Here is an 11,957-nt window from a genome sequence, read left to right as displayed (position 1 = left end):
CACGAATCTTTCATTATCTATCTGATATGAAAAGAATTTTAATCTTTATTATTTATTACTTAAGAATTTCAACGATAATTTCATAACATTCATTTACATAATGGGTATAACTGATTAAAATAAAGCTTTTTCAAGAATTCAATAACATAGTCATCTCCATGTTTAAATTTTCATCTATAAAATGGAATCTTATTCATCAAAATCGATGAAAAATTATACCCATATTCATTGTTGGATGATTTCGATAATTTTTATGAAAACTATAATAAATGACAAATAATCAATCTACTGTTGACTTTCAAGTAGTAAACATTGCAGCTGTTTTATTTACTACTTACAAATCAAAATGAACAATACCTTCTATTATTCAACATTCATTTAAGATTTGCATAGCAATGTAGTGTACTCTACTAATATTAATAATTACATAACAATAATTTTTAATAACTAAATCTATAAGATTGTTTAAAAAAATACACTTTCTTTAATTAAATATCACATAGGCGTTTATTTAAACATCACAACATTAAAATAAAATAATTTTAATCCACACGATTTAATCCGATGCGTGCTATGTATAATCTATTGTCAATAAATAAACGTGTACTTACTTTTATTGAAGTCTCATAAGCACTATAGACACTCATAAACACAAGTTCTCTAAGTCATGGACATTCATGAAAATTAAATGTCCTCGTCAATTAAAACTGCTTCGCTATAATTGCAAATAAGCATTACAAGAGTTGCTTTTAATTGTACATTTTATCGATACAAATCGATTGTTCGTTTAATTGTAAGAATTTATTAATATAAATAAATATATATATATATATATACAATTATATTAAATAAAAATTAATAAACAACATACCAGAATAAAAAAAATCAATTCTTTTATTCTATTTCATAAATATTTCTTGTTTGTGTATTGTCAACAAAATAATAATAAAACAATCGACAACTAAACATAGGCATACATATACATTTTAATGCTAGATAAAGTAATTCACATACGAAAAAAAGATTAAAAATATAAATCCTTCAAGAACTTATATTTATCAATATTTTGTCCTATGATTTGTTTTTGTTTTTTTTTTTTATAAAAGGATACTTTTTCCTTAGTAATTTAAAATATTTAATGTGCTACTTTTAAAATTCAGAAAGACTTTATGACGGTTCGTACTAGAACGGATTAAATTCCCCGAGATATTAAATAATTAAATTATTAATCCTTTCATATCGAAATCTAGGGTATTCCTGATAATGTACTTTTATTGTAGTGTCATTTGATAGAGGACGCGTCTGCGTATTCACTAATCCAGTATTACCAACATATAACTTTACACAACTGTTGAAAGATATTCGACAAGAGTATTATTAACCTATAACAACTGAAGTTTTGACAGAATTAACCTAACTAACCATCATAAAGACGTATAAAACTTCAAAATGCCTATTTTGGATAAACGAAAAGGTGATGATATCTTAGCTTTGGTTCCTGCTTCAAAAAGAACCAAAAATGAAGTCGTCTTCAGTAGCAGAGAAAAAGCAGTGGTTCAGAGCGTGAGTTTAATTTCATTATTTAATACTCTTATGTTTTCTTAATTGATTTACTCAGATTTTCATTTAATATCTGATTGTATAATTTGTAATGTAATTTTAAGGGACCACCACGAACATCATCGTTAATGGCTCCTATCATGCTTTTGGAAGGACATCAAGGCGATGTTTTTTCACTTGAGTTTCATCCAGAGGGCCAGTATCTTGCATCTACTGGATTTGATCGACAAATCTGTATATATACTGAATTATATATTAAATATATATATATATATATATATATATATATAATATTATTTTAATGAATATACTAATATATTTTTCATTTTTATATAGTTATTTGGAATGTTTATGGGGAATGTGAAAACATCTCTACAATGACTGGTCATAGTGGAGCAGTAATGGAATTGCATTTTAGTCCGGATGGAAGTAATTTGTATACGGCTAGCACAGATATGACTTTAGGTTTATGGGATATAGTGGTAGGCACAAGAATTAAGAAATTAAAAGGACATACATCTTTTGTTAATTCTGTATCTGGAGCTAGAAGAGGACCTACGCAATTATGTTCAGGTAGCGATGACAGTACAATACGCGTTTGGGATCCAAGAAAAAGAGGACAATGTTATACATTGAATAATACGTATCAGGTATTGTTTATTAAAACCTATTCAATATTATATAAAAAAGATTATATATTATTTGTCTTATATCATCTGCAGGTAACTTCAGTAACATTTAATGATACGGCAGAACAAGTAATAAGCGGTGGAATTGACAATGATATTAAAGTATGGGATTTGAGAAAGAATTCAATCCTTTATAAATTGAAAGGACACTCCGAAACTATTACTGGATTAAGTCTTAGTCCCGATGGTTCGTATATTTTGTCAAACGCCATGGATAATACTTTAAGAATATGGGATGTAAGACCTTTTGCTCCATACGAACGTTGTGTCAAAATTCTGTCTGGTCACCAACATAATTTCGAAAAGGTATAAAAACGCAGGAACTATAAATAGTATGTAGTTAATAAAAATAAAATTCGCTTAATTGAAATATTGATTTATAGAATCTTCAGAGATGTGCATGGTCTCCAGATGGTAGTAAAGTATCAGCCGGTTCATCAGACAGATTTCAATATATTTGGGATACCACTAGTCGTAGAATACTATATAAATTACCTGGACATAATGGTTCTGTAAATGATGTTGATTTTCATCCAAAGGAACCAATTGGTAATATTCTATTTGATCATACACTTTAAAAGCATATATATATATATATATATATATATATATATATATATATATATATATATATATATATATATCAAAAGATAGAACTATGTAACAAAATAATTATATTTTTCAGTGTGCTCTGGATCAAGTGACAAACAGATATATATAGGAGAAATCGAAACATAATCAATATTTTATAAATTATACTTTTGTATATATAAACGAGTATTTTGATTTGTCTTTTATTGAAAAAAATAAACATAAATTAGTTATCATCGCATATAATATACATATTCGTCAGTCGATAATATTATTTTCTTGTTTATCATCGGCGCAAAAATTTTGATTGAAGAATGTGATACTGACATCTGTAAACGTAGTTCTGTACCATACACTTTGAGCTTTATTGCATTTATTGTTATGTTGCTTAAGAAATAAAAATAATAATAGCCCCATAACATAGTCGAAACTTTAGAGTTTATATAACACATGTTTTACCTATTAAGAGACATTATTCCTTTAGGAGACATTACAATGAAATATTACTTTGAGAAAAAATTTTTTCACTGCGATCGTATGAGACAAAATAGGATTAAATAGGATCGAATACGACAGAATAAGAACCGAATAGATACGAACAGAGTCGAATAGATTTGAATAAGACCGAATAAAACCGCGTAGATCAAATGGCATCGAATAGGTTCTAATAGGATCTAATAGAATCAAATAAGACCAAATAGGATCAAATAGAGGCAAATAGAATCGAATAGGTTTGAAGAGGAGTGTTCAAACATATAGGATAAATAGGACTGACTAGGATCGAATGGGATTGAATATGACGATAAGAATTGAGTAAGTTTGAAAAATAGATACTGAAAAAATCATCTCTGATCGGGATAGAATAACTTTGGCAATCTTCGAATATCTTCGACAATTTTGAGGTGAGACTGACAGTACCCGAAGATTGACGAAGATCCCACATGCAACCTTAGATTAAACCCCTAGATAAAACATTAGACAAAGTTTAAAACCTCAGACAAAATTTCGGACAGAACATGAATCGAATTTGATCGAGCCGGGCTAAGTTGAGTCAAATCGAGCCGAGTCAAATTGAGCTGAGTTAAGTCAAGCCAAGTAAAATCGGGTCGGATCGGACCAAGTCAAACCGGGCTGAAATGAGCTGGGCTGGATCGGGCTGAATCAAATCGATCCGATTCAATTCAATCCGACTCGATCCGATAATTTCGACCCGACCACAGAAGATTTTATGTCCTTTTCTTTTGACTTGATACTATTAGCTTTTATTCGGTTCGATTGGGACTTATCCAATTCTATTTTGTCCTATTCGATTCTCTTCGATCCTATTCAGTCTTATTCGGTATTATTTGATCCTATTTGATCCTATTCTATCCTCTTCAATTCTATTGGATCCTATTCGATCCTATTTGGTTGTATTCGCTGTTATTCGATTTAATTGGAGCCTGTTTGATCCTATTTGATTTTATTCAGTCCTATTCGATTTTGTTCTTTCTTGTTCCACATTTTTCGATCCTACACTTTCTTGTTCTATTTTGTTCAGGTATTATCCTGGATTTTTTTTATTGGTTTTCAAGGAATTGTTTCCAAATATCACACTAAAAAAATATTTCTTTTTTGTACTTTTAATTCTTAATCTACCTTTCTGATAACTATATGTAGCAGAACTAGCTCGTGACTTTTTTGTTTTGTTTCGTTTAAATATCTTTAATAGTAATTGAGAAAAAATTGATAAAGTTTAGGATTTTATTTTTCATATTACTCTTAAAAGAAAGATTAAAGATTTGAAATTTTCTCAAAATGATGCTTTTGGCAAGAATCATTGTTAAAATAATGACAACAAAAATTGACCCAATCCACTTTTACGTGCTAATCCTGTTAAACGGTTTATAGTTATTTTAATAATTAAAATATATGCAGTTTTTCAAGCGAATTTTTTAGTTTATTTTTTTTTTTTTTTAATATCATTATTATCAAAATTATATTCTAAAATGTTTTAAATTTACGAATATATTTTAGTTTTTATTGAAATTTTAATTTCAGTGAATAATGATGGAAGGCATTTTTTTTTTGCACATGATAAGTATACTTGTAATAAAAAGAAATTGCTATCACTTCATGACGAGTATACTCGTCAAACACGATGACAGCTTAAGTTTTGTCAATAATATCAATGAATTTAAACAATAAAATTATTAATTTTTTTAAAACACCAACTACCATTTTTTCCATTATAATTGAATTCAATTTTACAATAGCTGTATATACTCTGTGTTTGACAAATATATTCCTCATCTTTTAATTTTTCTACAACGTAGATACACATTTTTAAAATAGAGCTATGCAGTTAATAGATTAACCGAATTACACAGTTGAAATTATTAGATTGCTCAAATTTTCTATTCTATCTTTCGTTTTTAATTGAATGTATAAATCATGCACGTTATAAAAGCGTTTATTTCGAAGTACCCGTAACAGTACGTGCATCAAATAGAGTCATATGTTATTCGCCATGGGACCTATTAATGACTACACGTATTCGAGGATCACGCGAAATTTCGCTTGCTTTTATTTACACTCGACGAACTCTCTTTCTAGCTATCTCTCTCTATTTCTGGAATACGCAGTATTCATTATCCTTCTGAAATAATAAATTTATTGTTAGGAAAATGTAATTATTCATCGTTCAACGTCAAATCCTATTTAATGGACTCTGCTCCATTCTCATGGGAAACTATCTTTCTACAGATTTGTCTAATGTTTGAATATATTGTAATTCTTTAATCATTCTGAACAAATATCTTGATCCTATGGTTCATTTCCGCGCTACAAGCCCTGGAACATCGTTATCTAAATCAATAAGTGTTCACTGAAAAATTATAAAAATTAATGTTATTTTATTATTTTTATGCTTTTTGTTTTACGTAATTAAAATTTAAAAATAAATATTCGTTTTGTTTTCTTAACTCATATTTACTTACTATATAAAGGCAATATATATACTAGCTATATTTATTTAATTATTTATTATTAATATTTACCTACTCTATAAAATAATCAAAGTATTCCGTTAAAATTTTAGGATTTGTAAAGTCATAGGAAAAGTTTGGGAAACTCTGCCCTAGAAAATCCAGATTTAACATATCAGATATAGGCTTTTCGACTGGATTTATGTGACCTTCAGTCGAATGTGCTTGCGCAAGTGCGTGCATGCGTACATGCGTATGTGTATGTATAAGTTTAATATATTTTGATACTATAGTTTATATCGAGTGTTCAAAATGAATTACAAATTTTTATATAATAATTTACATAATTTTTATATAAATTCCTATAAATTTTTATAAGAGTTTATATTTTTTATAATGGCAATTATAATGTTATTTATTCTACATAAAAAAAAAAATAAATAACTTCGGTTCGAAATTTATCCATTTTCAATTTTCTGAAATATTTAACAAAATATCTCACAATTTTTAAGAAAAAGTACAAAAGATAAAAAATGTTTCATATATAAACAAATTTCTTATATTTATTTATTTATACGCTCTAATGTTTACATTAACATGCACACACATGCATTTACATGACAAAAGTAGGAAATAATAAACACAAATTAAACATTTCGTGTTTCATACACAATAGTACATAGATAATCCTAAGAATTAAATTTATTAAATAAAAATAAACATTTTTTATCTCTTATACTTTTCCTTAAAAGCTGTTGGTTATCGATATTTTTTAAAATTCAAAAGTGTGAAGATGTTTATTTGGTTAGATATCTCGAAAAATTGAAGGTGAACGAAAGAAGATATTTCAGAAAAAAACACGTTTTTTTTTATGTAGAATATATGAAAGATGTAGATTCTAATGTAAAAAAAAAATGAAGTTGATTTACAAATATTAATCTTATATTTCTAAGATTTATTACTTATCAGATATTATCAGATTAGAAGAAATCTCGTACAAATAAAATCATTTTCATGTGATTATAGAAGGTTTTGCGATATGAACGTATTCTTCTTATCGCAACTCAAAATCGGAACAACTACATAAAACATCATATCTAACATTCTCCTTTAACGCAATGAAATAAATAAATACAATTCAACACATAAGAAAGTCTGATCATTTTTTGATAAGTAAATAAAAAAGAAAGAAAGCGAACTTCGGTCCCGAAGACAGAATGAAAGCATAACTACGTAGAATGAATAGGCGGGACGAGAGGTAGAGATTGGTGTCGTCGACAATTTGGAGGCTCGCCGTGTGTCTCCTTGATTGTACGACAAGATGATCGTAAAAGAAGAGAACGTAAATACTAGAAAATGCGAAGCAAAAGAAATAAAAAGAAAGAGAGAGAGAAAGAGAGAGAGAGAGAGAGAGAGAGAGAGAGAGAGAGAATGTGTGTATGTGTGGACAAATAAGAGGGAGGAGTACGAAGAGGGTCGAAGTTACAGGATGCTCGAGGCGTTTGGGGCATTCGGGGCGCGCCGTGACGGCATGACGTATCGAGCGTGCGCGGCACGCAGTGTGACGTCATGATCACGGCCTCAGTCAGGTCGCGAGCACGTGAACAACACGCCTGTGATCACGCGTTGAACGACTGATCGGTCTTACAGGATTGGTCGAATATGGCGAGCCCCTCCACACTATTGGCCAACAAACTACACGGCCACATGATCAGACGCAACTAACTGAGCACACGTCGGGACTACCGACCTGAGAAAGCTTCATTGCGCTACCAGACGTCCGTTAGATTGAGTTTGCACTCTCATTTTGTACTACGCGAGCTCATTACATTTCCGTAAATGAGAAAACGTTGGTGCATTGCAGAATAAGCTTAGCGTTAATTTTGAACTTTATTATAAACGGAGCTAAGAAAAGATGGACGCAAATCAAACTCTCTTGTCTCCACCAGCCTCGCCCCAGTTTAAGCACGTAAGTCTAAGCAAAATTAAATATACCGCCGTATAATCTGTCGACCGATGCCCGCGAAATACGAACATGTTTCTGAAACACATTTTCGATATCGCGTAGTAATATGGATTTTCATTACTCCAACGATGTTGAATTTTATTAACGCTAATTTCATTAACTTATATTTATTTTTTCCTCCTTGATATTTTTGTTGTATTTTATATATTCTGATTAAACTATATATATTTTTATTCTGCGCTTATTTATTTCTAATGATTTTAAATCTTCTACATTTGATCAAATCGAGAAAAAAAAAATAAGATTTAAGATATATTCTTTTATTACTACGTAGAAAGAACTCGGGTAGATATAAATTTCTCTTTCGTCGTTTCTTTCTTCGTCGATAAAAAGAAGGAAATTAACTCGTAAGAAATGATAACTTATATTCCCATTTATTCTTGCAGATCGAGCCACTACAGTCGTCATTCAGTGTCGCAGCTTTGTTAGGAGACAAGCTATTGCAAAAGACGGCGATGACCGCAAAAGCGGAGGTGGCGAAGGCGGCGGAGGAGGCGGCAATGACGATGGCAACCGAAGCGAATGCGACAAAGCGCGATCATGAAAATCCGCAACTAAACTTGCCTCTTACTCCTCAGCCCTCCGATTCCGAGGAAGATGAGCCGCCACGGAAACGACGTTACGTTGAACAATGCGAATTGGCCAAGGTAAATATATATGTAAATTTAATAAATACACAAATGCTAAGTCTTGATGTCCAAACATTCGTTTGAACTTTGAATGCATAAAGAAACTACTTTCTCTAAGATAAACTTTTATTCTTACAGTTGCTTCTTTATGGAACACCACCACCCAGTCCCGAGGCAACTCGAGTGTCAGTCATAATGCGCGCCAATCGTGACGGAACTTGCAGTCCAGCCAGTATACCTACGAAGCTGCCCGATTCTTGCCCGTCTGAATGGGTACCGAGTACGATAATACAGCAACGTACCGTAGAAAGCAGCAGTAAGAGTTCGGACGTGCGTCCGAGCGGTAACTCGACGGAAGTAAACGTCTTGAAAAGTCTCAAGTTTAAAATGAGCTTGAAAAAGGAGGAGATAATCGTGAATAACAAGAATACCGATCGTGAGATCGGTCAGACCAAGTTGCAACCACTTGCCCCAAAACCAGCACCGATCATGGTAACCGGAATTTTAGGATCATCATTGGTATTACCACAGACTCCGTTATTGTTGGTCACTGCGAGCACGTCAAATCGAGCTAATACCGTAGGAACAAGAGGAAATGTTCACTGCAATGAATCAGCGGCACGAAGACGCGTCTATGAATGTGAATATCCTGGCTGCGGCAAAAATTATTTCAAATCTTCTCACCTGAAGGCACACATGCGCACTCATACCGGAGAACGACCCTTTCCCTGTCCATATGAAGACTGCAACAGACGTTTTTCACGTAGCGACGAACTCTCCAGACATAAAAGGACTCACACAGGAGAAAAGAAATTTGCTTGTACGATTTGCCAGAGAAGATTCATGAGGAGCGATCACTTGGCCAAACACGTTAAACGTCATACCAGGGAAAGGACTTCCTCCTCATCTTCGAATAGCAATGGTAGTAATCAAATACAAACGGCATCTGGTGTTAGGCTTAGTATCTTGCCTGTTATAGCACCAAGAATAACACCGCCGGCTCATCGAATTCTACCGCCACAGCTTGCAGCCTGACAGCAGCAAAGTTGATGTTTTGTTGGAATACTTTTTGCAAAAAAAAAGAATCGAAGGGTAAAGAAACGTCGAATATTCGTTTCCTTCTTATCCCTCGAATGGAAGCTATTTGCAGATAGTGGTAACCTTTTCGCGTTACCTTCTTAAAGTTAAAAAATCTGACGTCGAAAAATCTTGTCGGATAATCTTTCTGACGTGCTTCTAAAAATCTTTCATTCGTGAAGGAATTATAAAATATGAGAAGATGTACTTAATGACGAAAGTTAGAGAAATATAGAAAGAGAGCGAGGTAGAGGAGAAGAGTATTGAACCAAGTACCTAAGTGTGTCTGTGATCTGTGATCGTTGTCTTTGACTGATCGTGAAATAAAGAGTATTTATTTAAAGGAAATAAACGATTTAAACGATACATGTAAATAACGGATATGTTAACGAGCTATGCTAATATTATGACTTTGTTAACGATCGTCGATAGGCATTATAATTATAGATTATATATCACCGCCCAAGGAGAAGGTAATAAAATACCTTTTTTCCTTGCAACAATGTAAGACTTCTTTAATATAAAGATAAAGAATTTTTATACACAAATGGAAATGAATTAAATTACTTCTATACTTTCATAAATCAATGTAGTTAAGGATTTTTTTTGCCGCACCTTATCCTGCTTTTTCCCAATCGATAGATCATTGTTTTCTTTCGATGATACTTTTAACTATACACTAGATAATGTATAAATTATCTCATAAAATATTTTTGATGGAAATACAAAAACAATATTTTATTCTATTAAAAATCATTTTGAAGTTTCCAAACAATCCAATGTCTTCACGCAATTCCAGTAATATAAAAAAAAACCTAAGACCCCCACGCCGTATACTTTCTTTACATATAATAAACACGTACGTCATCATTAGGTACATACATCATGAATAAGGAATATGCTAAATACATTTATAACATTCATTGATGATTCATAAAGAAGTTTACCGTAGAAAAATAATTTCCCTTTTATTTTGTATCAGCCACGAAAAGTTTCCATCACGCGTTATGCGAACGATTAACAATTTTAACGCGCGTGGATACGTAGGTACTACGTATGATATCGGACATCATCGATTAATATCCATATGACTCAAATTGAAGATATAATCCGAAAAAATGATCAAATTGAAAAAATACATAGTTATGCAATTATTTTCTTTCACAACTAGATACTAGTTAAAAATGTGCATTACACGCGTGAAACAAGTTTCGAAAGAATTTGATATTTCAAATAGAAACTTTCTCTTTATACATATATTTTTTTTTGCTTTTATCTTCCTTTTTTTTTAATTATTTTTTGTTTTGTTATCAAGAGAATAGAAATACTTGTTATAAATACGAACGAATGTAAAAGTAACACGATACTATACCGAGCCAATGATAAGTTGTTGCGTACATATTTGTGCATATTAATAAATAACGCTGATAAAATCGTTCGATAACGTTACATAACACGTAACATTAATCGAATTCGATTGTATATGTTGAGAGAAAAAGTATATTATTAATAGTATATAATCGCAAATATAAACAGAAGGTAGTACGAAAGTCAACATTTTTTCATTGATACGTGATCGGAATGACAGCTATTTTCGCTCCATAATCACTTATGTCTCCAGACCTTAAACAATGTCAATAGAATGTTATCAGACGATGGTGCGATAACAAGTACGAATACGTGTTAAATCTATTAATTGTATTATATTTCCATAAATCAACCGACATACGTCGAATTATTATATAAATTTCAAAAAGTATTTGCTTTAAACTGATCATTACTTCCTGATATTTCTAAACGACGGTGAATCACAATTATGTTTCGTTTTTGTCTTTAAAAGCTAATTACATATGTCTATAAATAATATGTTTTGGTGTTGATAATTACAGATCTTTTATCTTCTTGCAAGAGCTTGAAAACGAACGTAACGATAAAAGAGAATCGATAAATTATAGACTTCGGAATCTTTGGTAGTCGTCAAATCTATTTTACTCTTGGTGTTCTTTAGTTTACTAGAATAGAGTAATAATTTACCGGTCAAACGAGAGAAATCTTATCAAAGGTATCTCATGAAATCTCCTGCTTTCTTGCATCAGCCAAGGACTTGGTCTCTTTTAACGTCATATTTATTATGAACAGGCACAGGAAACTTGTAAATGATGCAAAATGTCTTACCGATTACCTGTACACATTTATATATATATATATATATATATATATATATATATATATATATATAAAGATTTCTTTTTATAAAGGTTATCTGTAAAAAAAAAATTTATGTAAAAAAAACTTTCCATAGCGTTAACAGATTTTCGATGAATAAGATTATATACTTTGCAGATGTACCATACTAGAGAAAAATAAATATTATTGCTTAATATAATTGCTTAAAAATAATTGCTTAATTAATATAATT

At 31.1% G+C, this 11,957-nt stretch overlaps 2 protein-coding genes across 2 annotated transcripts; both read left to right on the top strand.

Moving 5' to 3' along the window:
• The first annotated feature begins 1,325 nt into the window (after nucleotides 1-1,325).
• On the top strand, nucleotides 1,326-3,259 carry LOC124422536 (U5 small nuclear ribonucleoprotein 40 kDa protein). Its single transcript, XM_046959086.1, has 6 exons — nucleotides 1,326-1,563; nucleotides 1,665-1,794; nucleotides 1,897-2,210; nucleotides 2,283-2,555; nucleotides 2,633-2,798; nucleotides 2,935-3,259. The coding sequence occupies exons 1-6, from the start codon at nucleotides 1,450-1,452 to the stop codon at nucleotides 2,985-2,987; spliced, it is 1,050 nt and encodes a 349-aa protein (XP_046815042.1). The 5' UTR covers nucleotides 1,326-1,449; the 3' UTR covers nucleotides 2,988-3,259.
• Nucleotides 3,260-7,420: 4,161 nt separating this feature from the next.
• LOC124422782 (Kruppel-like factor 3) lies at nucleotides 7,421-10,122 on the top strand. The gene is made up of 3 exons (XM_046959679.1): nucleotides 7,421-7,775; nucleotides 8,219-8,479; nucleotides 8,600-10,122. The coding sequence occupies exons 1-3, from the start codon at nucleotides 7,722-7,724 to the stop codon at nucleotides 9,494-9,496; spliced, it is 1,212 nt and encodes a 403-aa protein (XP_046815635.1). The 5' UTR covers nucleotides 7,421-7,721; the 3' UTR covers nucleotides 9,497-10,122.
• Nucleotides 10,123-11,957: the final 1,835 nt, after the last annotated feature.

Source organism: Vespa crabro, chromosome 3, assembly GCF_910589235.1.
Source record: "Vespa crabro chromosome 3, iyVesCrab1.2, whole genome shotgun sequence".
NCBI classification, from domain to species: Eukaryota; Metazoa; Arthropoda; class Insecta; order Hymenoptera; family Vespidae; genus Vespa; species Vespa crabro.
The sequence above is the reverse complement of the archived record's forward strand: the minus strand, read 5'-3'. Positions and strand labels throughout refer to the sequence as shown.

Excerpts from the sequence above, each read along its gene's own strand:
- LOC124422536 (XM_046959086.1), top strand. The coding sequence starts at position 1,450 with ATGCCTATTTTGGATAAACGAAAAGGTGATGATATCTTAGCTTTGGTT. Across the intron at positions 2,211-2,282 it reads CATTGAATAATACGTATCAG|GTAACTTCAGTAACATTTAA; the intron begins GTATTGTTTATT and ends TATCATCTGCAG. Across the intron at positions 2,556-2,632 it reads ACCAACATAATTTCGAAAAG|AATCTTCAGAGATGTGCATG; the intron begins GTATAAAAACGC and ends ATTGATTTATAG.
- LOC124422782 (XM_046959679.1), top strand. The coding sequence starts at position 7,722 with ATGGACGCAAATCAAACTCTCTTGTCTCCACCAGCCTCGCCCCAGTTT. Across the intron at positions 7,776-8,218 it reads CCTCGCCCCAGTTTAAGCAC|ATCGAGCCACTACAGTCGTC; the intron begins GTAAGTCTAAGC and ends TTATTCTTGCAG. Across the intron at positions 8,480-8,599 it reads AACAATGCGAATTGGCCAAG|TTGCTTCTTTATGGAACACC; the intron begins GTAAATATATAT and ends TTATTCTTACAG.